The 26,555-nt window shown below is 42.0% G+C and overlaps 2 protein-coding genes and 1 long non-coding RNA gene across 3 annotated transcripts in view; 1 reads left to right on the plus strand and 2 right to left on the minus strand.

Annotated features, from left to right (window-relative positions):
• Nucleotides 1–211: 211 nt before the first annotated feature.
• Nucleotides 212–12,406, minus strand: INIP (INTS3 and NABP interacting protein). Its single transcript, XM_015653018.2, has 6 exons — nucleotides 12,295–12,406; nucleotides 11,825–11,931; nucleotides 11,216–11,303; nucleotides 4,452–4,554; nucleotides 1,892–1,982; nucleotides 212–988 (listed from the first exon to the last, which is right to left on the minus strand). Exons 3-6 carry the CDS (start codon nucleotides 11,238–11,240, stop codon nucleotides 893–895), a joined length of 315 nt encoding a protein of 104 aa, XP_015508504.1. The 5' UTR covers nucleotides 11,241–11,303; nucleotides 11,825–11,931; nucleotides 12,295–12,406; the 3' UTR covers nucleotides 212–892.
• Nucleotides 12,407–18,422: 6,016 nt separating this feature from the next.
• On the minus strand, nucleotides 18,423–23,806 carry LOC109023011. Its single transcript, XR_002002503.2, has 2 exons — nucleotides 23,013–23,806; nucleotides 18,423–22,068 (listed from the first exon to the last, which is right to left on the minus strand). It is a non-coding gene; the product is annotated as an uncharacterized LOC109023011 (long non-coding RNA).
• Nucleotides 23,807–23,844: 38 nt separating this feature from the next.
• Nucleotides 23,845–26,555, plus strand: part of SNX30 (sorting nexin family member 30) — a 48,848-nt gene continuing 46,137 nt past the window's right edge. The window contains exon 1 of the mRNA XM_015652717.3: nucleotides 23,845–24,124. Within this exon, the coding sequence (XP_015508203.1) occupies nucleotides 23,963–24,124 (162 nt within the window). The 5' untranslated portion in view covers nucleotides 23,845–23,962. The remainder of the gene's footprint in view (nucleotides 24,125–26,555) is intronic.

Genomic DNA, 26,555 nt, shown 5'->3' on the forward strand with positions numbered 1-26,555 from the left:
AGCAAAGCTATGGAGATATACAATAGTCTATGTAAGGACTATTTTTCACTCTTATGTTACTTTATCCTGGTAGCACAATCACAGTTCCAAAATAATTCACCTTAAGATCAACAGATCTTCTTTCAGCAAGACGCTGGAATTGTTTACCACACATTAAAACACCAAAGCAAAAAGTGAACAAAAATAAGACAGTGAGTCTGGAAAAAAGGCATGACTAGAAAAATTTGACCTTTTATATGGAATTGTCTGTGCAGACAGCACTTTCCATCTGAAATGTCCAGAGAACTTTTGAATTTTTGTCTGTACAAAGACTATTAGAAAAGTTTGCTTTTTTCCCCACTTTAATACATTTTCATGTTTCACAAAACAAGGTAAGAGGCAGGCGCACTGTAACTAAGGACTTGAGACCAGATGACACTACAATGGCAAACAGTACACTAGAAATGTTCCTGCATAGGAGAGGGTGGGGAGGAAGACTGGCTGATGCATTAGACAAATTCGTGTCTGTTTTGATGGACAGAAATAATTTTCATTATTCATTACAAAAATCACACCTCTACATAATAAACACAAATGCTGACAGATTGTGCATCTCTTGGTGACTCTGGTTTGGACATTTATTTAAAGGAAGCACTGAAACACGGAAGAGCAAACCCCGTGTACTTCAACTCCAAGGAAAGTCTTGCATTTGACTTTGACCTGACAGAGGAACAGAAATACAGGATAAAAAATTTTCAACACTACTTCCCCATCACTAGAGCTCACACTCCTGTATGGCATTTGCAAAAACCCAGAAAAAAGTAGGTTTTAAGATACATAAAGAAATTAAAAGGTCAGACAGCTCCTGCTATGGATAAATCAGATCTTGAATTTCTGAGACAAACAACATTCCTCATTCTGCCTCAAGTCGAGGTAACACAGGAAGAATAAGATTCCCAAATGCAGAGTCTTGAGTTATGAAGTATCCTGAGGAGTGTGCATGTGCATGCTGGAAAGAGAAAAGCATTTATTAAAGCATTACTCCTTACAGCACTGACATGACTTAAGACTTCATGGGTTCTGCAGCATTAATTACTTCTTTATCCCAATATGCTCTTTAATTCTGATAGTCAAATTCAAACCCAGCATTTTAGATCAGCCACATCAAAACAGGGCCCATCATGACAATTAATTTGGGACATTCTCTCCTGCTCTTTTTGGCCAACCCCATGGAGGTGGAGCAAATCAACTCCTGATTGCTCTTCTTTGCCTAGACCCCATGTTTCCACTTCCACTTCCTTAATCAGCCTGCAAGTCTTTGCTGATGACAGTTGCTATATGGAGTGCCACCAGACACGCTCCCAAACATGGGACGCCAGGATTCTGCTCATGGGATGTGGATATACTTGTTCACCTGAGGGAGGCAGCTGCTGTATGGCTCTGGAACTCCATTGTGATATCCTATATACCCTTTACCAGCTCAAAGGCTGGACTCCAGCAAGTAAAGGTGTTCTGCATATTCCCTCCATCTACCACTGGGGAAGAGCCCTGCTGGATCTCAAATTAAGCCTGAGCCTGCCATGAGCCCTTGGAATGATCAAGGCTAACTGGCACAGTGAGCAGCACCAGCACGGCCAACAAGCCAAGGGGAGCTATCTGAGCTCAGTCTGAGATACAAACAGGAGGGAGCTCAACAGAGACACAAAGAGATGGCTGTGGGGCTGGGTGGAGCTCTCCATGCCCAAGGACATGTTTCATCTTAACAAAAGGGACTTCACTTATGACAAATACAGAAATGTGAGATACCTAATCTCTAAAAGGGGCTTTTCAATTTCTGTAGGAGCAAGACTGCTTTCTGAAGGGATGCACATCTTAAACAGAGCCAAACTGAACTCTGACTGTATCAGCTCACCTGCAGTGCAGCCTTCTGTTGTGCTGCAATGTGCTGTTGCTCAGCATGATCACGGAAATCCTTATTCAGAGGTGATCTTGCAAGTGCAATGCTGCAATAAAGAACAAGATGGTATGAAACAGACCACAGCCAAAACATGCTCTTGCCATTCTAGCCGTGGATACTGTGACTTCCTGAACTCTCCATTTCACTCATGGCTTGACAATTATCAGTTACTGTTTGGAATTATTATTTGTAAATATAAGAGAAAAAGGGTAGATGGAGTGACCACAGATGTATCATTTGAGCCATCATAAACAATTCCTGCCAAACTTAACCTGAAGCCTATTGTGGATTTTGCCCATGGGTTAAGTCCCACTGAAGTCAATGAAACCACTGGGGTGCAGTGTTAAGACAATGCAAGGAATTTCTAAAGCAGCTTTGTGCTTTCACCACTACTCAGTCATTGAGTGACTGTTCTAAACACCAACAAGAGCTCTGCAGACTTCAGTATAAGAACAGGCTTTCAGTGGGGGAAACCAATTCACTACTTATGATAAAGGAGCTTCATAATGATTCCTAACTGAAATAATGACCCCTTGATGACAGCTTGGAAGTACCTAAAACTGATCTAGCTTATCTACCTCAGTGCAGCATAAGGTTTCAAATTAAAATTTATTTATGTTTTTTCTTGTCTTTTATACCTTAGGACATGTCTACGTTCTTAAACCAAAAAGAAGACATAAAAAGCACCCCAACTCTATACAAGTAACATGGACATCAGGTGAGGGTTGTCATTAGAACTTTATCACAAGACAATTCTCAACTACCACTGTAATTGTCACTGGAGGCTGCTACTGAAAACCCTGTTCTTACCAATCACAGAGACAAGACTACAAATGGCAAGGATTCCAAACAGTTTAATCAACTGAATTTTACCAGCAGTTTCAATGTCAACAGCTGATTTGGTAAATCAGTTTTAAGAAGCACCCATGTTCATGAAAAGATTTGCAGCCAAATCTACGCTTAAATGCATAACAAAATCTAAACAATTAAGAAAAATTTTTGCTTACAGCATGTATTAAGATAAGTTTCACTGCTGGAGAAGAGTACTGCTCAGTTTATTTGAAACACAGTATTTTCAGTGATTTTGGAGGTATTTAATTTGCATTTAATCTGTACCCTCTAATTTTTCAATAAGATTTCTATAGATAAACTTAAGGCTCCACCATAAGCTGACATTTTTCAAAAGAGGTCTTCTGTTCTTGGATACAGGATTTTCACATGCCAAGGTCAGAAAGCAATTAACTCATTCACCCTTGTGCCATCCCTGCCACTGCTGTGATTCAGGTACATCAAGCTCTTCTGGTCAAGTTTGCACAATTTTTATGGTCTCAATTCTGACAACGCTGTGGTCTGAGACCTCTGGTACAACATCAAAAAACTGTCAGCTTCTCAAAAATCACACGTCAGCCCACCATGCCAAAGCAGAGTCTGACTGCTGCATTGTAGGTTCCACTCATGTCCACCTTCAAAACCAGAAAATTCCAATTCTGCTCAATAGAACACCGATTATATTTCCTTAAAGAAAAAAGGGAGTAAACAAGCACTTTCTGAAGCTCTGTCAGACTTATAATGAAGCACAGAAACACTGTTACCAGGAGTCAGGAGTTGTACATATTCTGATTTTCTTTCCAACAATTTTGCTCAAATAATAACCATATACAGTTATAAATAATAGCTTCTTACCTCACTCAGAAGTCTACATCAGACAATTTCAAGTATTCTGCATGTTTTTGACATTATGAAGGAATTAAAAGTGCAATCTCTTTGCAAAAAAGACACAGGCAGCACTCAGACTGTAGTAAGAATATCTGGCTCTTGTACAGGTGTTGCGGGTTACACTGTGTCTAGAATGTGGCACTGCACTCACTTCACACTAACCACAAAGTTTAAGGACCTCAATTTCTCCACATAAATTATCATGTGATTTTCTAGTTACTGATTTATGACAAAAATCCGATCTTCTTGTCTTGTATGGGAGAAATCCCAGTAACAGCCCTTCAACTCAGATTAGATTATTACACTTTATGGTGTAGAATCATCCCTACAAAACAGCATCTTTTACCAGATTATCTGCTCTAATATAAATTGGCCCTGTCTTGCACATAGGGAGTTTCAAGAATAACTCACTCCTGCTGTAATTGCTCTTCTCTAAGCACAGAGAATCCTGAACCTAATGGTCTGCTACTCCCATTCCCCAGAGCGTTTCAGCTTAATAATGAAATGTTTTTCAGTGTCTGCTTTCTGATTTTTCTTTATGGTAGATTTTAATACAGCTGAGTAAGCAGATCTGCTACTCTCATTCTCAATTTTAAATGATATAGGCTAAAATTCATGCTATGTAAACAATTCTAAATATTAGTACGTTCCTAAAGAGCAATGTCTCTCTGCCTTGTTACGGATGGTCAGAAAACGCTTCTGTTAAGTATTTATATAAAAGTTTACAGCTCACTAGCTGTTTGGTTTTTTTCCTTGTTGTAATCCGTGATGTCCAAACAGGTCTAAGAACATAAAATACCTGGCTCCAGGGTGATTTGTGGAAGACTGGTTTTGCATAAGTAACTTTCTCTTCTCCTTGTCTAGTTCTGCCAGGATTGCAACCCTATTTTTATTCTGGAAACCTGGTGAGAATGACAGAAAAATATTAGAGATATTTATTTGACTTCTATGGCCCAACTCTAATTCCCTGTGGAATTAGAAGTCCCTGTAGAAAATTATTCTACAATGAATACACTGATTTTCAAAGCTTTGTACCCATTTGAAAAGACTATTATTAAATAGGCTTCATTTTTCAGCATGCAATAGCTTCCATAAGCTACCATGCATATTGATACATTTTAAATTTGAGGCTTTTAACTCAAGTTAGATCCTATCCCTTCCCAAGCCAGCTCTGGAGCTACAATCAAGGTTTACAATCAAATAGCTACCTTCCAAAAAAAAGAAGTAAACTTACCAGGTTCTAAATATAAAATGTAGTCACTGAAAATGTAGTTCAACTCAACAATAACAATAGAATAATATATGCACAGGCCTTAATTTCTCATGTTAGTGAACTCAAACTGTAACACAAGCATTACATGTATAACAGGTAAGAATGAACAAATGACTAAGCTTGCACACTTGTTTATATAAACATCTTTCATCCAATTTATGAAGAAAAGTTTAAATATACTGTGTGCTATACACACTACCCTTATTCTGAGTATAATCAAATGCTGCAATAGAGAAGTAAAATTAAACTAATAAACTGTCTGTACACAATATAAGAATATAGCCTTCACTTGCTTTCATCATTCTTCCAAAGAGGCCTTGAATACTAGAGAAGGGGTCCAGAAGTAGGGTGACTTGAGAGAATTTCAAAAATTCAAAAATGCCCAAAATAGTTGCCATCTATGTATTTTTCAAAGTTGCCTTCTAAATGCAAACATGGCAAAACTCCTGTACCTACATGGGACTCACACAATAAAGGATCACACTGCAGCCATCAAACAAACCAGATGCACAAGTCCCTGCTGTTGCCTGAACAGCACAGCTGAGGGCAACAACTCCGGAGCTGACTCTTACATGCCTCTCTGCCACCAAGAATACTCCTCATGTCAGAAATACACCCTTTTTGAATCTCTGATTTGCTGCTGTTCTATAAATAACAAGCCACAGAAACATAATAATAATTTAAAAAAATACATAAAAGTCAAATTCTCCTTTATTTTCTCCACACAAAAAGTCCATGATTCCCACTGGGAATTGCTGTGTGCTGTGCCCCTGCCCTGAGAACCATCTTCATGACAGCACTAGCCCAGAAGCTATTAGGAAGGCCACACATGGTAACTCTTAGGGAGAGTATTAGCATGTCAAGGTAAAATCATTTATTTTCAGTAGCTGCACTCAAAGTTCATCCTCTTTGACAGACCTTGGACTGATGCACAATTACATAATCCAGTATACCTTTCATCTGCGTGGCTTCATGAAGGAGACAATTACCAGAAAGAAACCTTCAACTCTAAATAACAATTTGCATCTGTACTGCCTTGCTGTCAACTCACACCTTTGTCGTCTACCATGCCTAAAATGCATACCCATAAACTTCAGTGTCTCAAGAGTTCTTGAAAGGAGCACAGCCTTTTGATTATATTGTACTATGGTTTTATGTAAGATCACCCACAATAATTTCGACATTTGTTAATAAGATTTTCAGTTACATTTAATTAACTGGTGTTTTTCTGCCCACTAACCTCTTCCTATGTGGCATTAGCTCCACTTAAACTCTGTTAGATCTTTGAAGAGTATTGATTCAGGCCTTTGATCTTTCTCTGCTCTTTGGGTATTGTACACCATCTCTTTTTGTTTTTGAAGATCTTGCACTTGCAAAGAATCTGAAACCTTAAAACGGAGCTAATGTACAAAGGCTGAAAAATCTTGCCAACAAGCTAGGATCTAATATTTCTGAGCTGCAGCTAGCCCAGACTTTACTTTCTTGTAGATTCTGGAGATAACGTGTGGATAGGATGACTGAATCACCTCTCGAGGGTCTGATCTAAAACAACCATGTTTGCATGCTCATTCTACACAGTTTTAATCTAAAAACCTTTATACCTGTCATTTTACTCAGCACCCTTCTAATACTGCTTGCTTATCCTGAACTGCATAAATTTAAATGCATGCTTGGATTTCAGAAGATATGATAAAGGGAAGAAAAAGGAGACCACTTTTTAATGTAAGTTTGTGATCTAAAAATATAAATATTAAATATGCTTAAATTTATCATGAAGCAGATGGTATGATTCAGAAAAGCCTGAGACATTTTAAATGCTGTTTTTAAACTGTGATCAGAAACTGTAGAAGACTCTTCTATTTTGAGTCTTGTTACAGTATCTTGTGGAAGAAACTCTAAAGGTATTCAGAAGAAACCCAATTATTTTTTCTTCTCTTTTACTTCTACTGAGAGTTTTGTGGTGTGTTTTTTGTTTTGATTGTTTGTTGGCCAGGTTTTTTTTAAGCAGTATTTTCCACTAGAATTTAGACAGTGCCCATCAGCAACCTGTAGTGCTGAAAAAGTCAGTTGTTTATGAGAATTTGTTATTGGTAAGGAGAAAAAAGCCTGTTTAAGACAATGGAAGAGCATATTCAACATTACACGTTAGTATTCCTCAGCTGAGCAAAGTGAAGTTCCTGTAGGTAAACTCCTTAAACATGCAAAGTAAAGCCTGTTCATTTAAAGGCTAACAATGGAAGGGGTGGAACATGAGAAATCCATCTTACAGAGAAGTTCTGCCATTCTTCCAAAGTAATCAACCATATCTGGCAATACATAAGGAAGACTTTATTTTAGATTCTTCCCTATCAAGGAACCCTAAATGCTTTCATAAAGACCAACTTGAAAGAGAAGCTTCCTGCTTCAATTATAAATAAGACTAATTTTTCATCTGCAGATTTGTCTGTTCTGCTTTCTAGTACTAAAAATGTGGACATGCAAAAATCAAAAGCCATCCTTAGTACAGACCAGATTCTCATCTATGAAAGTGTGTGCAGATTTTCAAACACAGGAACTTCCTAATAGAACTTAAAATTTAGACTTCCCTTCACTGGGCTGAGTTGCACTAATTTTTGAGTTCAAACAGTTCAAATATTGCAGTTTATTAGTATTTTTCCCTACTTTGCTGACGTAAGTCCTGACACAAAATGACCTGTTCAAGGCAGCTAAATAGATTAACGGCAGTGTCAGATGTCAAACTGAGCACCTAGAACCTCAGATTACTCTCTAACGTAGCAGATTCAGGACATTTAAAATTTAAACCTTACTGACATCTCTGTTTCTGACATCAAGCATTTTATCTGTGCAGGACCAGAAAGATTACTTGCTCCTATTTTCTGCACATGAAAGGCAGAAATTCAAAGAAAGCTGAAACCTTGCTGCTGAAACTGGCAGCTTTAAGAACACACAGCAAGCCTCTCTCTTTACCCTAATCTCAACATCTCACCTACAACCCTATCTAACCATTACCTATGTTAGTTAGTTCTTCTAACTAACTCTGCATGGCAAGCAACAGCATTACCTTTATCTATTTTTAATTTTTTGCTTTTCGTTGATTATATTTTCCTTGATCTGTTTCCTTCATCCTTCCGTAAGTTGTTGCTTCATATTCACAGCACATTTAAGTCTTTTTCCAAGATGCACTATTTATCATTTGTCTGTAGTAGTGTAACAGCACCGAAGAGCCCTCCATTACTTTGTGTCCACGATCTACTTTTATACTCAGAAAATGTTTTCAAAGCTGTATGTCAGCTCAAAGATCTGAATGTTGAAAGGCACTGCATTTTGTCCTGCCTGCTCAATTCAGAAAGGATTTAAAGCAATTTCTTTACTGAAGTGTATGTTTCTATAAATGGCAGCATTCATGAAATAAGGCAGCACCCTTTTAAAAAGTAGAATCTAAACACCTTAATAAACACAAGCTACTTGTGGGAAAAAAAATGGAGTAATTCTGTTTTGGGTTCTCTTCTGCTTATGATGACTGGCATCTCAAAACATCATCTAATAGTCTGCTGCACGCCAATACTCTCAGTAACAATTTACATTTGGATATGTTTTCATACACTTTGTGTTACAATGAAACAAAAGGTGTAGTGGTTATTCAGTAAATTGAATTACTTAAAAATACACTAGTATTTTGTCTGTGCCTCCAGAAAACAGCCACATACATAGCTAAATATAAGTAATTGACAGCTTTATGGCTTCAAAGTTCTCCAGTAACTATGCTTACACAAAGATCAGACTCAGATGGGGAAGAGCAAAGTACATAGATGATAATGTAATTCAATGCAGAGCAGCACAATCTTCCTTTTCAGACTTGGTGAATGTAAGAGCCAACTCTAGCTGCATAGACTGAATGCCTCCACATACATTTAGGACAAAAACATAAACAACTTTCAGGATATAAAGAGACTCTAGAACTGTTACAGCCTGAAACTTAGAATTCTGTTCATATTTCAAAAACTTCTTCTTCCAACATACAAGAGCACTTATCTTCTGAAAGGTTCAGCCCTGTCTGAAACAGAATTTGCATTTTTCCCACCTTTGAGGACCAAAAGGAGAATTCTATCCTGAGTTGCATTTCTTTCATGTCAGAGAGCTTCCTCTAGGAGGACTCACAGAGTGGTTAATTCAGTTACACACAACATATGCTTTGGCTTTGCTGCACACAAGCAGAGGCATTATACAAGAGCAGCCTAATGAGTGCATGTTGCCCAAGTACTCTGAAGTACTTTGGTAGAAGCGGTGTATTCCTGAGCATCTGGAAGTATTTGCTGTAATTAAGAAGCTGACTTCCACCCCTCAAAGTGTCTCACTCTGGTCAATGAGCTCATATGGTGGGCAATGCACAGCATGCAGGGAAGGCTTCCACTGCTTTAAAATGCCACAGTCAGTCTCGTGCTACCAGTTCTGTCTGATACTAATGGACTGAAATAAGGCTTTTCATTCAATTCTTGTTTTTCTGCACTCATATGCAAATCACCACCAAGAGAGCTTTTCTAAGAGGCCAATTAATAAAAGTCTGGTTCACAAAATCTTAACTTTTATAGTCCAAGTCTGTAATCAATGGAAAACTCAAATTTATTCCTAAGAAAATACCTGATACCAATCAAAAGAAAAGCAGTACTTCAGTGCAAAACATTCCCATCATAGTCTACCTGTGTAGAAGAATAAGTGGTACCACACATAACCCTTCCCATGAACATTTCAGTAAACTTCTATTCCTTTTGTCCAAGAGAATTGATTGCTTGAACAGTAATACATATGCCACGAGGCCAGCTAAAAATGCAGTGTTTGTCACAGTCCTTTTTACTACTAGACTGCATCTAGGCGACACAGAAGCCCCGAGATGTTGTTTATATGAGCCTGTTCCTTTCTAATTTTTAGTACTATTTATAGGCTTATTTGGTAATTAAATTTCATAGTGTTTCTAGTCTGCTTAGTGCAAAAAATTTTCATATGATAACTATACTGTTCCTTTAATGAGTCTGTAAAGGATATTTCAAACATAGATGATTCCAAGACTCTACGAAATTATAATACAATGGAGTCAGGAGGGAAGGTATTCTGGCACTAAAATCCCATCTCTCAGTAAACCAACATATTTAAGAAAAAGCAGCTTTTAACTCTCTATGACAACATTCTATTCCTTGCAATGATGCTGATTCGGTATTCACAGAAAAAACCCCAATATTTATCATGTTTTATGTACCAAAAACTTTCTCAGAGTCAAAATCTGCAAACAGACAGCTCTGCAATCTGCAGTACTCCTCTCTCAACACCTCGCAAAATCTCAGTAAGCATTCCAGAAACCACCTCATTTTCATCAAGTAGCAAGTAAAATCTGTTTTGGACCCACACGAGTCATGTGACACCACCTGAAGTACCATCCAGCAACACCCAGGTTTGCAGAACTGCTTGAGGTAAGGACACAAACACACATCTGCAGAAAGTGTCCACTTGCTGGGAAACTGAACCCAGAATTAATTTCTCATAACCAAGTAAGGGAAGAACCATCCCTGAGATGCTTTTTCCCCAGCTCTTCCATATAAGAAATGCCTTTGAGTTCCCCTAAGGTTTCCATAAAACACCTCTAGAGGGCGATTTAAGATCCGACTTCAAATTTACTGGGTGACATCCCCAGACCCTCAGCCCCCTCTAAAGCACATGCACTGCGTGGATAGATGGACCATTACTAAGATTTTTATTATTTTAATGATGCAATTGAGATGCTTCTTGGTATAAAGGAACAGTTCATCGCAATTACCACTACGGTTTTAATTGGCTTTTTCTCCTAGGCCTGGTCACTTGCTGCCTGGGACAGATACTACTGTCTGTGTCTTGCTGTTCCCAGCACAGCATGGAATGTATTTGACTTCTGACTGTCCTCTGATGTTGAGTGCAATAGCTGCAAGTCATGTTCAGTGTCAAGTGTTGTAAGTGTCTGAAATAAGTTCCAGGAAATGATCACTGTACCACAGACATGGTCCTAATGCTTAGCACAACATTGTGCTCAGTAATTCAGAGCTTCCCAGCCATCAATAATCTTTTTCAGCCATTAAATGTGTGTGTACCTTGTCCCAGAAGAACTGCTGCCATTCTGCTGCTTTAAGCCCCACCTCTCTTCCCTTTCTTCATCTTAAAATAAAATTAACAATCTTTATTCAGTCATAAAAATAAACTTACAATTACACTGACTTCACTGATATTTTGCATAGTCTCTTTCCTTGAATACTTAGATTAAAACCTACCTTGTCCTGAAGGATTTGCTGCCATCCTTCAATGTTTAGCCCTTGTTTTATTCAGCTGGAGTTCAAATCTTTTAACCTCCACAAATATCTGCAAAACAGGCACAATATAAGATAAACATACTCCTTTAAAAGAAGAGCTTGGAATTCAATCTGTTAGAGACTTTACAAACAGTTCGAAAGCACAAGCTGAACACGGCCATGTGTGTTGCTTAAAATGTATTATACAGTTTATATTGTTCTGCCTGAAACTTTCGGCTTGAAATACCAAGGGTTGTTCAGATTTTTCAGATTCTAGTAATTTCTATTAGTAGAAGTATTAGTAATTTCTTGTAATTTCTATTCTAGTAAAAATAACGTATATAATTAGTCATACAGCCATTTTCCCAACTGAACTACCTGACAAAGTATGTCAGACTACACTTAGGAATCACATTAAACCTCTGTAGTAATTAAAAGCTGAAGCCTTGGAAGAACCCAGTTTAGGCTCTAACTCAAGAAAAACTGTTTGTCTGATAAGAGGCAATTTAAATCCCAGATACAAAGCCAGCCGAAGTTGTCTGCAGCGGTGACAAAACAAAAAAGGAGGCCTGCTCCTCGGTCATACGTCACCTCGGACCACCATCAACATCTGTTTCCATCAAGGTGCCAGGCTTTAAGTGCGGTGGTGAAGAGCTCTGGCTCAGCCAGGCGGAGCCGAGGGATGGGAACGCTGAATCCTGCAGGAAACGTGAAGCATTAGTCGGTCACACTTTCACAGGAGACCGGGTCATTGCTAAGCCCTGAACCTGTGGGTCCCTGAGCAGCACCGCTGCGGTGAATTAATAACTCAATGACAGTATTAATTAAACGCAGTGACAGCGGTCGGGACGGGTCTCTCCGAGAGCCGCGGATGGCGTAACCCACTCCCGCCGCTGCCCTCGTCCCCCCTGCACGGCTCGAGAATGGGCTCTCCCGCTCGCTTTTTCCCTCCCGCCCACAATGGAAGGATGGCCGACCCGGCTCTCCCCGACCCGGCGGCGATGCTCCGCCTCAGCCCGGCCGGCCTGGCTCGAGCCCCTGCAGTCCCGCCCGCCACCCACCTGCCCGAGGGCGCGGGGCTCCGGCTCCGTCTTCCGCGCTCGCCCTTCCCGCAGCGCGGCCACGCCGCCTCCGCCCCCTGCTCGTGACGCTCGCACAGCGCGACGGCGCTCGCGCCTGCCCTCACACCGCCCGCCCCCTCCCTTCTCCCCGTGCCTTTCCCTCTTCCCGTGCCCTCCCTTCTTCCCGTGCCCTCCCCTCACACCGCCCGCGCCTTTCCCTCTTCCCGTGCCCTCCCCTCGCATTTTCCGGGCCCGGAAGGGTCGGGGTTGTGCGTGTGGAGGCGCAGGCAGGCTCCACAGTGTTGCGTTCAGCAGTAAGGCAGCGTTTGCCTGTGTGCTCCCGCCGTGGACATCTGCCTGGGGACGGGAGCAAGCACGAGGGTTTCTCTCTGGGGCCACTGTGGGGACTCCACGCAGCATCGCGGTTAAATAGTAAAAAAAACCTGCAAATGGAAGGGAAGGGGAAACAGAATCAGGTTGGAAAAGACATCCGAGGTCATGGAGTCCAGCCTGTGACCCGACACCACCCTGTTAACCAGACCATGGCATGAAGTGCCGCATCCACTCATTGCTTAAGACCTTCATGGACACAGACTCCACCACCTTCCTGTGCTGGGCAGCTCATTCCAAAGTCTAATCGCTTTTTCAGGGAATAACCTCCCCTGGCACAACTTGTTCTTGTCCTGCCCCTTTTTCTTTTCTATTTGTTTATTTCCCTCTTTTTCCTTTAAATCACTGCTGTGCAGATTGTGTTTGAACACAGCAGCAATATTTGGAATTAATTCCAGAGAGGTTTGTTCATTGAACTACTACATAGTTTGCTTTGGGAATGTCAAATAACAACTGTATAGATGAGGGTATCAGATTAAGTGATCTGGTCTGACTAAGAGAATAAACCTTAGTCTTAAAGCAGCAGTCTGAGACTTTTTATGCTGTTGTGGTTCAAATACTTATTTGAATCAAGCTGGATTAAGTAGCAGGTAGAGCTTTGATTGTACCTAAATAAAATCAATTGTTAAGGACTGCTGTAAATAAATAATTTAAATACTGCATACACATGGGGCCAACACTGACCTCTTTGTAGCCAAAAATCAGTCACAATGTCTACTTCAGTTTTATATGCAGGGTTTTTTTTAAGGCACTAAATAATTTTCATGAAATAAAGGCCTTTTTCTTCTTTAACTGGATGTAAGGATAAGAAAAGGAAATCAATTCATTTTTTTATTACTTAGTTGAAGATGCCTATGTAGACATGCTTTTACTGCAGGATATTAGATTTTTTTAATATTAAGGTTTTGGTGGTGTATGTAACAGGCACTTCTGAGCAAATGACCCGTACAGCAAGGGTGATAAAGGGATCTGGTAGTCAAACCTTCTGTATGCTGCAGGGCATTTGATTTCATTTGCTTTCTCTTACATAAAATGCTAGAAGTCCATAGCCTCCTCACTCTTCAGGCCTAAACTGTTGATTTAGTTACAGTGGAATTGTTTATATTGGTAAGAACACACATAAGGTGTATATGGTGCTAAATGTCACAGTAATTCATTAGCTTGGACTACCACATATATGAAGAAATATTGAAGGCAATTAACAACTTCTTAAAATTTGCTGCAGCCACCTTTACTGGATCAGGAAGAAATAAATTACATTTTTGAGAGTGTATAGATCTGTATAGATCTTGTCAACATCTATAATAATAGATTAATTTGTCTTAAAATAGTGTGCCTTAGTATTATACACATGGATTCTATGAGATAGACAATATTCTAACCAAGTATGCTGTCTGTTCTTCCATTTGTACTTTTCAAAGACTCACAAAGTGTTTGACATTTGTTAAACTGAACAAATTTGTGTCTGGAAAGTTGTAATGTTCAAATGTAGAATTTAGTTACCTGGATTGTTTTCCTGGTAAAGGCAGTGTGTGTGTGTGTGTATGTGAGAGAGAGTGTGTATATTTCTGTAGGGGTGTGTGTGTGCCTGTACCCAAATCAGCAGACAATCTCAGGGAGTTTTCTCTTTGCTTTCAAGCCTTGTTGATTAATACTGTGGGGAGCAAACACTGCTGCCGTTCCCACATACTTGTATTATTGTCAACTGTTCTCTTTGCATTAACAGCTGACTGAGCACCTGCCCTCCTATTTCTGTTCTTTTATTGGTTTTTGTTTTGTTTCATTTTGTTATTTCTCATTCTGCCTTTAGAAATGCCATATGTGCTAATTTTTTCCTCCTTTTAATTATCCCTTGGATGATTCGCAAACCATTTTTTCTAGACACCTTGCTTGCAGCTGTTAACTGCTGAGAAGCAGGGTGAGTGGTGAGTGAAGAGCAGCCCAGTGTCCAAACTAATGATGCTACCTGGTACAATTCTTTGTGATGTCGTTCCAGGACTGAGGATGTAAGTGATTCTAAAAAGCTGCAGTTTTTAAAAGAGGCAGACAGGCCTAGCTGTTGTGCTCCTCTTTATACAGTTAACCCTGGTAAGACAAATTAATTAGTGGACATTGGTCCTTGTTTGGGGATCAAGAAAGGAAAATAGAGAAGGAAGAAACAGAAGGGCAAGGAAGAAGAGTCGTCAGCAAGGAAACTCAGGTGAAGAAAAGTTGGGACTTATTAATTCTTCATTTCTCTACAACTGTGGTGAATGTTGATCACAGTAGTAACTTTGAACATCTCTAGAAAAACATGGTCATGCCTCAAATCAAATGATCCCTTTGCTTTGGGAGGAGTTGCACGTCAATATAACATGTTATAACATGTATAAACAGGAAGAAGTTTAACCCTTTAAAGGAATGGTGTATAATCTCTGATGTGTCAGAATACTCTTTCCTGAAAATCCTTCTTGTTTAGCATAAGCAAATTAAAAAATGTAAAATAAAGCATTTATAGCATGTCATTTGGAAACCCATTACAAAATCTTCAGTTTAAAAGGAGGCTCTTCTTGAACACTGCATCACAAATCTTGCCATGCTTTTCCTTCAGGCAATAAAATTCTGCTTTTTAGGCTGGCTGTTGTCATCATCTTGGAGTAGAAGGAGCTGTGTATCCCATTACATAAACAAAAGCTGTGTTAAATTGCATATAATTCTGAATGAATATAAACTGCAACATGGAAATGTGGTGGGACAACTCACACAGCTGGAGTGCTGGCTGCTCTGGATGGCTACAAGCTCTTCAGAAGAGATAGGAAAGGGAGGTGGAGAGGTATATAAAGGGAGGGCCTTTATATTAGAGAGGCTTTCAATGCCATGGGTATTGAAACTATTGACAATGAAGTTGAATGCCTATGGGTAAGAATTAAGGGGAAGGCCAACATGGCTGACATCCTACTGGAAGTCTGTTATCCACCCAGCCAGGAAGAAGAGGTGGACAACTTATTCTATAAGCAGCTGGAGAATGTTTCAGATCCCCAGCCCTTGTTCTTCTAGATGAATTTGACCTGCCAGACATCTGCTGAGAACTTAATACAGCAGAAAAGTGCCAGTCCAGGAAGTTCTTAGAGTGTGTGGAGGACAACTTTTTGTCGCAGCTGGTGAGCCTGCCAAGGGAGGGAGTATGTTAGACCTGTTGTTTGCAAATAGAGATGGAATGGTGGGAGATGTGGTAGTTGGAGGTAACTTAGGGCACAGTGATCATGAAATGATAGAATTGTCAATATTTGGTGAAATCAGGAGGAGCACCAATAAGACTTTTACACTGGACTTCCAGAGGGCAGATTTTGGCCTATTTCGGAGATTTATTCAGAGAGTTCCTTGGGAAGCAGCCCTTAAAAACAAAGGCCAGGAAAGGTGGGCATGCTTCAAAACAAAAATCTTGAGGGCACAAGAAGAGACTGTCCCTGTGTGCTGAAAGATGAGTTGATGAAGCAGACATCCAGCCTGGATGGGTAGCAAGGTTTTGAAGGAACTTAAGATTAAAAGAGGATGTATCATCTTTGGAAGGAGGGTCAGATCTCATAGGAAGTGTTTAAATGGGTTGCTAGGACATGTAGGAAAAAAATTAGGGAGGCCAAAGCTCAGTTTAAACTTAATTTAGCAACTTATGTGAAGGATAATAAAGAGATTTTTACAAATATATTAACGGCAAAAGGAAGGTTAAGATCAACCTTTATTCTCTACTGAATGTGGGAGGGAACCTAGTAACTGCAGATGGGGAGAAGGCAGAAGTGCTTAATGCCTTCTTTGCCTCAGTCTTTAGTGGGAAGATGGCTTGTCCTCAGGACAGCTGTCCTCCTGGATTGGTAGATGGTGTCAGGGAGCAGAATGGTCCCCCTGTTATGTTGCAGTCCGCAACCTCAGGATCTCATCCAGAGAAGCCACAGGGTTCTGGGGACCAGCATGGAACACCAATGAGATGGGCTCCCGTTCATGAAACCATTTATTCAACATGGGAACAAACTCAGATCCAGAACAGAGAGCCCTGAACAGCGGCCGAGCAGGGGTTTTTGAGGGACAGAACTCTTGAGGGTCTCCACCCTTGAGGGTGGAGTTCAGGGTCAGGGACCAGTAGAAGCACACCAAGGGAGAAACCGCCAGGGACTCAAACCCAACCAGAACTCCTGGGCCGCCTTTCACAAGGGGCTTGGGGTGGGACAATGCTTATCTAAAAGTACCTCTTTGTCTGCCCAGGGCATGTCACAACACTGTTATCCCAGAGGAGGCAGTCAGAGAACTGCTGAGACACTTGGATATTCATAAATCTATGGGAGCAGATGGGATCCATCCCAGGGTGATGAGGGAGCTGGCAGATGAGCTTGTGAAGCTGCTTTCCATCATTTACCAACAGTCCTGGCTCACTGGTGACGTTCCAGATGACTGGAAGCTGGCCAATGTGACACCCATTCACAAAAAGGGTAGTAAGGGGATCCTGGTAATTAGAGCTAGCCTGACCTCTGTACCCAATAAGGTAATGTAGTAGTTTATACTAAGTGCCATCACACAGCACTTACGGGGATGGCCACAGTATCAGACCCAGCCAGCATGGGTTTAGGAGGGGTAGGTTGTGTTTGACCAACCTGGTCTCCTTTTATGACCAGGTGACCTGCTTGTTGGATGCAGGAAAGGCCATGAATATTGACTGTTTGGACTTCAGCAAGGCTTTGACACTGCACAGTGCGCTCCCACAGCACACTCCTGGAGAAGCTGGCAGCCCACAGCTTGGACAGGAGCACTCTGTGCTGGGTTACGAACTGACTGGATGGTCTGGCCCAGAGAGTGGTGGTGAATGGTGCCACATCCAGCTGGGGGCTGGGCACCAGTGGTGATCTTCAGGGGTCTGTGCTGGGGCCAGTTCTGTTCAATATTTTTATTGATGACATGGATAAGAGAGCTGAGTCCTTCATTAGTAAATTTGCAGACAACACTAAGCTGGGAGCGTGTGTCAATCTATTGGAAGGTAGGAGGGCTCTGCAGAGAAACCTGGAATGGTTGGATGGATGAGCAGAGTCCAGTAAGGTGAAGTTTAATGAGACCAAGTGCTGAGTCCTGCATTTTGGCCACAATAACCCCCTACAACACTATAGGTTGGGGATTTTGTGGCTGGACACTGCCCAGGCAGAAAGGGACCTGGGGGTGCTGGTGACAGCAGCTGAACATGAGCCAGCAGTGTGCCCTGGTAGCCAAAAAGGCCAACAGCATCCTGGTCTTTATCAGGAATGGTGTGGCCAGCAGGAGTAGAGAGGTCATTCTTCTCCTGTACTGGGCACTGGTGTGGCCACACCTGGAGTTCTGTGTCCAGTCCTGGCCCCTCAATTCAGGAAGGACGTTGAGATGCTTGAGCGAGTCCAGAGGAGGCAACGAGGCTGGTGAGGGGCTGGGAACACAAGCCCTGTGAGGAATGGCTGAGGGAGCTGGGATTGTTTAGCCTGGAGAAAAGGAGACTCAGAGGTGACCTCATCACTCTCTACAACTCCCTGAAAGGTGGTTGTAGTCATGTGGAGGTTGGTCTCTTTCTCCAGGGAGCAACTGACAGAATGAGAGGACGCAGTCTTAAGCAGTGCCAAGGGAAATATAGGTTGGATATTAGGAAAAAGTTTTCCACAAAATGAGTGATAAAGTATTGGAATGGTCTGCCCGGGGAGGTGGTGGAGTCACCACCCTTGGGTATCTTTAAAAAAAGACTGGACATGGCACTCAGTCCCACAGTTTAATTGAGGGTATGGTTAGGGTATGGGTTGGACTTCATGATTTGCAGGTCACCCAACCTCGTGATTCTGTGATTCTATGATCTTGTGATTTCAGAATGACCATGGGCAGTTCTAGTCACTAGAGACTGAGGTAGAATAGTGATTTACATGTTGGGTTCTTTCCCCCCTAAGTCAAAATAGTATGTGCATGCTGTCTCCTTAGGTTTGAACCAAGATCTTCCAGAGTGCTGTTTTTATTTCCATATGGCAGTGCTACTGATACATATCCATCCTAAACACTCCCTTTCTCTATTTATTGTATATGTCACAAAAAACCCACACAAACAAATAAAATGCATCTTGAGGAGTCTTTAAACATTTTAGATTGGTTGGGATTTCCATATCCAATTGTATAAAGATTCTGTATCTCTAGTTACAGTCTTTCTCCTTGATTGGATTTTTGATTTTTCATTTAACAGCCATTTAGCAAAGGCTTCTGCTTTGTATCACAAGTGTCCTTTGTTCCCACAATTCTGTTTATGGCACCCTCATAAAACTTGACTGCTTTGAAGGCTTTTGATGCAGTAAAGCTTATGTATTATCTTACAAGCCTGCCCTCTCCAATCTCTGCAGTACAAGACATGAGCTCTAATAGCATATGTAAGGAAGTACCCTTTTTGAAAAGACAGCTGGATGTTTGGGGTTTTTTACATCTTCTAGAATGGTCTTGTTCTATTGTAGTTTCATGTGTGCCTATGTACAGGCAGACACAAGTTATCCTTGCCAAGGTAAAGCACAGTGGGGAAAAGACAAAGCAATTGAGGGGAGAGAGGCTGCTGACAGCAGGAAAAAAAACTTTACTGCCTTTGACCTGGTCAAACCAGCCAAGCCTGCCAGTATATCTGTGGCCTCAAGCCTACCTTATTGTTTGTACTGTCTGGAGTATGCTATTGAGAATCCTAGAATTTAATCTTTAAATAGAATACTTGATGAAAAGCAGGTGGGCTTTACATGTCTGGTCTAGTAAATAAATACAACATGAATTTAGCCTCCTGATAGTCATTGTAAACCCTGTTGCTATTTTATGTCTCATCTGGACAAGAAGATAAAGATGCATTACAAAAAGAATGTTAAGAGAAAACTGAGAGCCCTCAGGCTCACACTGAGCACTTAAAAAGCCATCTGCCATTAGAAAAACATCCTGGGTGGTATTACTGGCGTAACTGGCACTCCAAATCAGAACAGCACTGCTAGATAGGTGCTTTCCTTAAATCTGTAAATAGGTTTTCCTGAACATCATCTGTGGATCATTCCTCTCCCTGTTCATCCTGGTAGACAATCATAAGAGGCAGCCTAGAGGACTTTTCAGTGATACAGAGACAGAACTATTTTTTTCAGGAAAAAACATGTGAAACTGGTGACATCTTTCTTGAATTGGTGAGATTCTTGATCCACAAACTGAACATTTGTCTTCATGTCCAGTTAATATTATACCTCTGTGTATCATCATGCATCTGAGCTGAAATGATATAAACATAATAGTTATGATTTTGCTAGGAGAGCATGCCAGTTTCTTCAAGTTGACTTGGGTTAAGATGTGGACATTGGATAACAGTCTCTTTTCAGCCTGCCACTGATTTTGGTTTTCACTGTTTATTTTATTCTGCTTGCATGTTTCATGTGCAGAATAGTTTTAGCTTGGTCGATGTTTAACAAAAGGAAAATTATCAATAAAACATCAAGGAAAATATTATGGTGATAAAATTAAACCATCACAGTGAAGAAGGATATACAACCATGGTTTTACTCAGTCATAATTTCCTAGCAGAATTAGGACATTTATTGCACTGCTGGTATTAGCAAAACAGACACTTTCCTTCCTCAGTTTTTGGCAGTACCTCTTGTGCCTGCTATTGGAGTCAGATAACCACATGCTGACACATTTAGAGGTTCCTACTTGTGTGTAGAAAACAATTACTACAAGAAGTCAGCATGTACACATACATGCAATACATGGCGTGTATTTTTTTCTTTCCTTTCCTTTTCTGTTTCATTTCTTCCACAATAGAGTTGGAGTTCTTTACAACCCCTGTTCATATTGTGTAGCTAGCTCTAATCAAAGTACAAGAATTTGCTCCTAACTGTAATTTCAGATTCAATGTTCTATCTTCTTTTTGAAGTTCCTGTTCTTGAAATCAACTACATAATAGAGTCATCTTCCATGTTAAAAAAAATAGAAATGGGTTTCCCCTATAGCTAAAGAAGAAGCTAAAAGCTCACCTTAGTGCATAATATGAACTTACAGAGAATACAGCGAAGACCAGACAGTTGTACAAATTTTTAAGATTACACGTTTAAGGTAAGTTTAATCTATTTATGATTTTTGATCTCTTCTAATAGAACATAGAATGGTTTGGGTCGGAAGGGACCTTAAAAATAATCCAGTTTCAAACCCTTCTGTCATAGGCAGGGAACATTAGACCAGGTCACTCAGACCGCCATCCAACTTGGTCTTCTCGTTTCTCAGTATCACTGATTGTATTTTCTACCTAACATATGTATCAACTGTTAAACCTAGATTGCTCTCTGTATAAATCTGTGCAGATTTGGTACTCACCAAAGTCAGAGGACAAGAGACATCTGTCATTAGTCATTAAAACAGGGTTAGACTGCTTACCCTGTCCATTTTTTGTTTTGTTTTTTTTTAAAAGCATTTTTTAAAATTGCATTTAAGTGTTGACTTAGTGTCAACATCTTGACTTTCCAGCATGCTATGCTGTTGGAATTCTGAAATTTAACATAATTTTCATAGCCAGAATTTAGGAATATCACCATAATAATCAGCAGGTTTGTAATTTTCCTGGGTAAGAGCTCTTCCATTAATGTCTTTTTGAACTTTTTCTAACGAGACTTCAGCTTACTTGTATTCAGAGGTGCACAAATATTCTTGCATTTTGCATATACCGATCCAGTTAGTTATATGAAAATGCTTCTATGCTGGATGAAATGAGTATGGATGACATAGGAGAAACAGGTAACACAGATAATTTTAATTAATAAAAAAGAGGCATATATTGCCCTATCTCAGGAAACTAGACAAGTGAATCTCTGGAGCTTGGAACTTCATCCTTGTATGCAGGATAATCAGGATAATTGATATATCACCTTACATAACCTCAGAAACCAGACATAATGACTTCTGTAGCAGCACTGAATCATTCAGGCTAGAAGGGATGTAGGGAGACCTCTGGTCCAATCTCTTGCTTAAAGGAGGGTCAGATGTGAGATTGCACCAGATCATCTTGAGAATCTCCAAGGGTGGACTGCACAAGCTCTCTTTGCAACCTGCTCTGCCTCTTGACTTATCTTCAGTGGGAAAACATGTTGTTTCTAACATCCATCAGGAATTTCCTGTTTCAGTTGATGTCTTTTGTCTGTTGCCCTTCTGCTGTGGTCTGCTGTGGTAAGCCCACTTCCATCTTTTCCACCCCTTCTCTCTGAGATACTGGAGGTTGCAATTAATTGCCCTTGAAGCTATCTGCTCCAGGCTCAAAAAGCCTCACCCTGCAGCTGCTGCTTGCAGATGGTCACCAACCGTCTCAGTGCTCCCCTCAGAACTTTGATCAGTTTGACAGCATCTTGTATAAAAGTCCTACAATTGAACACAGGAATTCTGATAAGGTCTAACAATAAGCCAAGGTTTAATGAGTAGAAGGTAATTTGTACTTGCACAGAACTAGGATTCTGTGGAACTAGGATTCTTGGATAACCCAGGTTTCCAAGTGTAAGAAGGTGTTGGTGTCCCTGACAGGCTTCCTTTGGAAAAGGATTGAGCTGGAAACACAGCTGGGTGAGGATGCTTATGGGAAAAGAGAGGAAGAGCTCTCATTAAGTCATAAACCTCTGAGATACAGACTGTCACAAAACGGAAGGGAACCAATTCCTGAGCAGTGTGGCAGATACACAAACCTGCCTGCTGCTTTATCACAATAGTTTCCACTTAAGATTTGGATAGTCTAAAAGAAGGTTGGGATGCATGTATTTAAGCTGACTAATGTGTATTACTTCCTTTTCCTGATAGATAAATAGGCTGTTGTTTCTGAAGTGTAATGAAGAAGGACTATTTCATAGCCACTTTCTCACTAGGGCCTGGCACTTGCTTTGGACTTTTGATCTCTGCTGGAGTTCAAACATTATGTAAGATTTATAGTAAGGATTGATCTTTTCCCCCATATTTTTTTCCCTTTGATACACAGCATTTATTTTTGTCATGACAATCCACAGTGTAGTGCTCTCATGCTTGTCCTGCTGTGTGGCACCTGGCAGTGACACCTGTACAACTTGGTACCTTAGCTTTAGGTATTAGTACTGCCCATTTGATTTCACTGGTCTTTACTCCCCAGGAAAATTTAAACACAAGTGGAATGTTTACAGAATCCAAATCTTATCTGGTCACATACCTACCTGTAGCTGGAAGGGACTGTGATAGTCATACATCACTTTCCCCAGTGGCATGTTATTCTATCATGTCTAATTATATTTGAGCAAATTATTTGGAAAAATAAGTAATTCATCTGCCAGATTTAGCTGCTTTACCTGCTCAGGAAGCATCTTAGACCAGACTATGATTTTTCTCCCATTTATTGGTTATTCTGATGACCATGAACACTTTTTTCACGGTGTTAAATGTGGATAGATCACTGAATTTTTGTAAGGGATCCATGCTGTTAGACACATTTGCATGGATGACTTCTAGAAGTTCTGATATGTCATTCAGCTCATTTCAGCACGATGAAACGTTCTTGGCAATATCTCTCAACGTGAGATCTCTGAGGCAAAAGTAGGCATATAGCATCAGTGAAAGGATGTTTATATGCAGGCCTTGCGTGCAAGACACCTCTCAGTGTATCTGCCTGCGGTGCACTCCCACCATGAGGGACTCCCGGAGGCCGGGCCTTGTCCCTCCTGAGCCCGGCTGGGGTCGGTCCTGCATCGCAACCTGCCCGTTTACAAATTCCCCTTCCAACGTGAGCATAGTTTGAGGTCGGCGAGCATGGAAAAATCGAGGAGCTGGATTGCTTTTCTGGCACTTAACCCGCCGTTCGGCAGCGTGCGGCCACACCGCCGGAGTCACTGTCGGGGCCGCTCGGTGGCAGGGTGCCTCCCCGGGCTCGGCCCGGCCCGCCTGGGGCTCCGCCAGCTCCGCTGCTTCCCCCGGTCCAGCCGGGGCTCCTCGAGTGCTGATGGCTTGCCCCGGGCGCCTCTGCCTGCCGAGGAGGGTATCTCTGGCGCCGGGCCGGGCCGGGCCGGGCGGGGCGGGGCGGCAGGTGGCGCGGATGTCGCTTTGGAAAGGGGCGGGCGGTGGCGCAGGCGGATGCTGCGCTCGCTCCTCCTCCTCCGTCGTCGCCGCAGCCGCCGCCTCCTGCGCCTCCTCGTATCGCGGCGGTGGCGGGCAGGCTCCGGCCGCGGCCCCGCAGCTTCTCGCCGAGGCGGCGCGGCCTCTGCTCCCTCCCTCCTTGCCTCGGTCGCAGCCCGGCCCCGGCGCGATGTCGGGCGGCGCGGCGAGCGCCCCTAAGCCCCTCCCGTCCTCCGGGCCCAAGTCGCTGCGGGAGATGCCTCATCCCCTGGCCACGTCCAGCAGCGAGGAGATGGGGCCGGCGCTCACCCCCAGCCCCGACCTGCTCCTGCCCCGCAGCATCGCCGACAAGGTATGGCCCGGGGGAAGGGGACGCGGTATTTGAGGGGACCTCTGGTATTGAAGGAGAGCGGGGAGAAAGACTGTGTGTGTGTGTTTCCCTGACACATCCCTTTTCCCGGCTTCGTCTCTCCGTGGGGAGGTGAAGCCCTAGGCGCTGCTGACATCCATTGCAAGAGCCCAGATAGGCTCTGTGGAGGAGAAGGCACCGTGTCCCTTTCTGCGAGGGACACTGGTAGCCGCGGTGTCACAGAAGGGTTGTGAGAGGCAGTATTTTATTTACTGTATCTGCTGTGGCTCATACCGTCTACAGATAGGTGTGAATTTTTCAGGCATTGCTGCAGCTCCTCTGCTGTGTCCTTGTAGCCCTTATGGGGAAGCCTTGGAGTTGGCATTGTGTCCTTAACATCAGCTTGTCTGTGATTGTCCTTTCCAGGCTGAACTCCTGCTAACTTCTTCCCAGCACTGACACAGACAGGGCACTCTGCAGGCGTATCTCTGTCAGTTTTCCTTTCCTTAGCTCTGGCATATGTTCACAGGACACTAGTGAACTCTGTGAAGTGCCTTCCCCGTGGTGATAATTCAGTACTGCATTGCGATCCATTAGCTACGCTTGCAAGGACTTGTTATCTCTGTAGATAAGTCTTCCAGAAATTTTTAAGGTAGGATTTCCTGGGAAAAAGAACTGCAAGGGACGATGTGGACTCAAAAGCAGTTCTGGCAGAGCTGGTTTGTGCATACAGGGTGTTACTGAGCTCCTGGTGGCAAGAAGAGCTTCTTCTATGGCTGTTGTCCTGGGGAATATGGAGCTGCTTCTGGGTAGGATGGATCTCCTAAGCTCCAAAAGCCTTGAGGTTGTCAGCAGTGTCTGGCCCAATACACTCCCATGCTACAGGAGACTGAGTCAAGGTAGCTTGGCCTCTTCCATATTTCACCATTTGTTGTGTGCAACTGTGATATAGGGATTCAGCACTTCTTCCTGCCCATGTAAGGAGTCCTCTTCTGAACATTTGCCCACTGTTGCTCTAATGAGAATCAAGGCTTACCTGCTCTTCAGGAGCTTAGGCTTTCATCTAACAAATTAGTCAGTTGATCACCTGCTGAGAAAAGTATATGTAACTAAGTCAGGGGTAGAAATTGTGGATGATTCTGTCTGATTGATGGTTTAATCATGTAACTAGGTAGTTGTCTGGCAAACCAGTAGCAACAGAAATTGGCAGCTGCCTTCACAAATCTTGCAGCTGAGGAGCTGCAGCTGTTAGCACTGTTTGTCCATGCTGCTGTATAGCTGGTGAGAGGCAGTGTTCTGAGGAGTATCTCATACCCTATAATGTCTTAACTCAATTGTATTAAAGAACTTCGTTGCTTTTGGAGTGCAAACAAGCTTCTCTCTGCTTTACTGGTTTGAGATTTTAAGAAGCGTATCAGTATTCCTGACAACCTGGTAACAGAAATAACTCTAGCTTCAGGCTGTGATCTGGTAAGCTGGAAAGTTCTTGCCCAGTTTTTCCATAAGCAATAGAAATTAAATCCACCTTCCTGTACCCTGTATGTAGTACCATTCCGTTCTAGGCACTTTGCAGCATAGAAGTACTCTAAAAGGCAGAGCAAAAGTGGCTGAGGTAAGTGGTGTTTAGACTTGAGAGCAGTTCTGTGCTTGACCTGGAAATGGCACTAGGCTATGATCCGTGCAGAATAAAAGGATATCAGTAGGAAGAGAACGTAATTTTTTTTTTCCCTTCCAGCTGAATTAGCAGAAAAAGGCATATGTCTTACCCTCTTGATGGAAGTACATCAACAGCTCTGCTGTGTATGGGATGTCCCTTCTTCAGCATAGTATTTCACACACTGGCAAGAAGAGAAATATGGTAACCTCTTTCCTACCTCAGAAAAAGAGTTCAATAAACAGGTATTCCTAGCTGTAAGTCAATGCTTGCACTGAGTAGTCTACAGAAGGAGTATAGTAAGTGGAGATAAACAGGAAAAACCACTCTTTGCGTGGTTTGTATGTCTCAGTCTCAGAATGATGAAATGGTTTGGGTTGGAAGGGAGCTCAAAGACGGAGCTTAAAAGCTCCATGCTGTGGACAGGGACATGTCTCACTAGACCAGATTGCTCAGAGCTCTGTCTGTTCTGGCCTTGAACACTTCCAGTGTTAATCTTAAAAATCTTATTCTTTGATTGTGGATTATTGATCTTTCGAGATACTGGCTCACTAATCAACTAATAGTGCTGAGTAACTTCAGTAGCCAAGTAACAAAGGGAGGTCAGCATTCAAGTCTGAGTTAGGCTTAAAGCTCTGCATTTGTTATTTATTGATTCTTGAGTAGGAGCTGTTCTAATCTTCTCTCTGGCCTTTTGGGAGAGTCTGGTGGAGATTGGTTCTGCAGAAATTTTGGTCCAAGTCTCCTGCTTCAAAGTGTCTTTGAGTCAGATTCTACAAG

The sequence above is a fragment of the Parus major genome, chromosome Z (genome assembly GCF_001522545.3).
Source record: "Parus major isolate Abel chromosome Z, Parus_major1.1, whole genome shotgun sequence".
Taxonomy (NCBI): Eukaryota; Metazoa; Chordata; class Aves; order Passeriformes; family Paridae; genus Parus; species Parus major.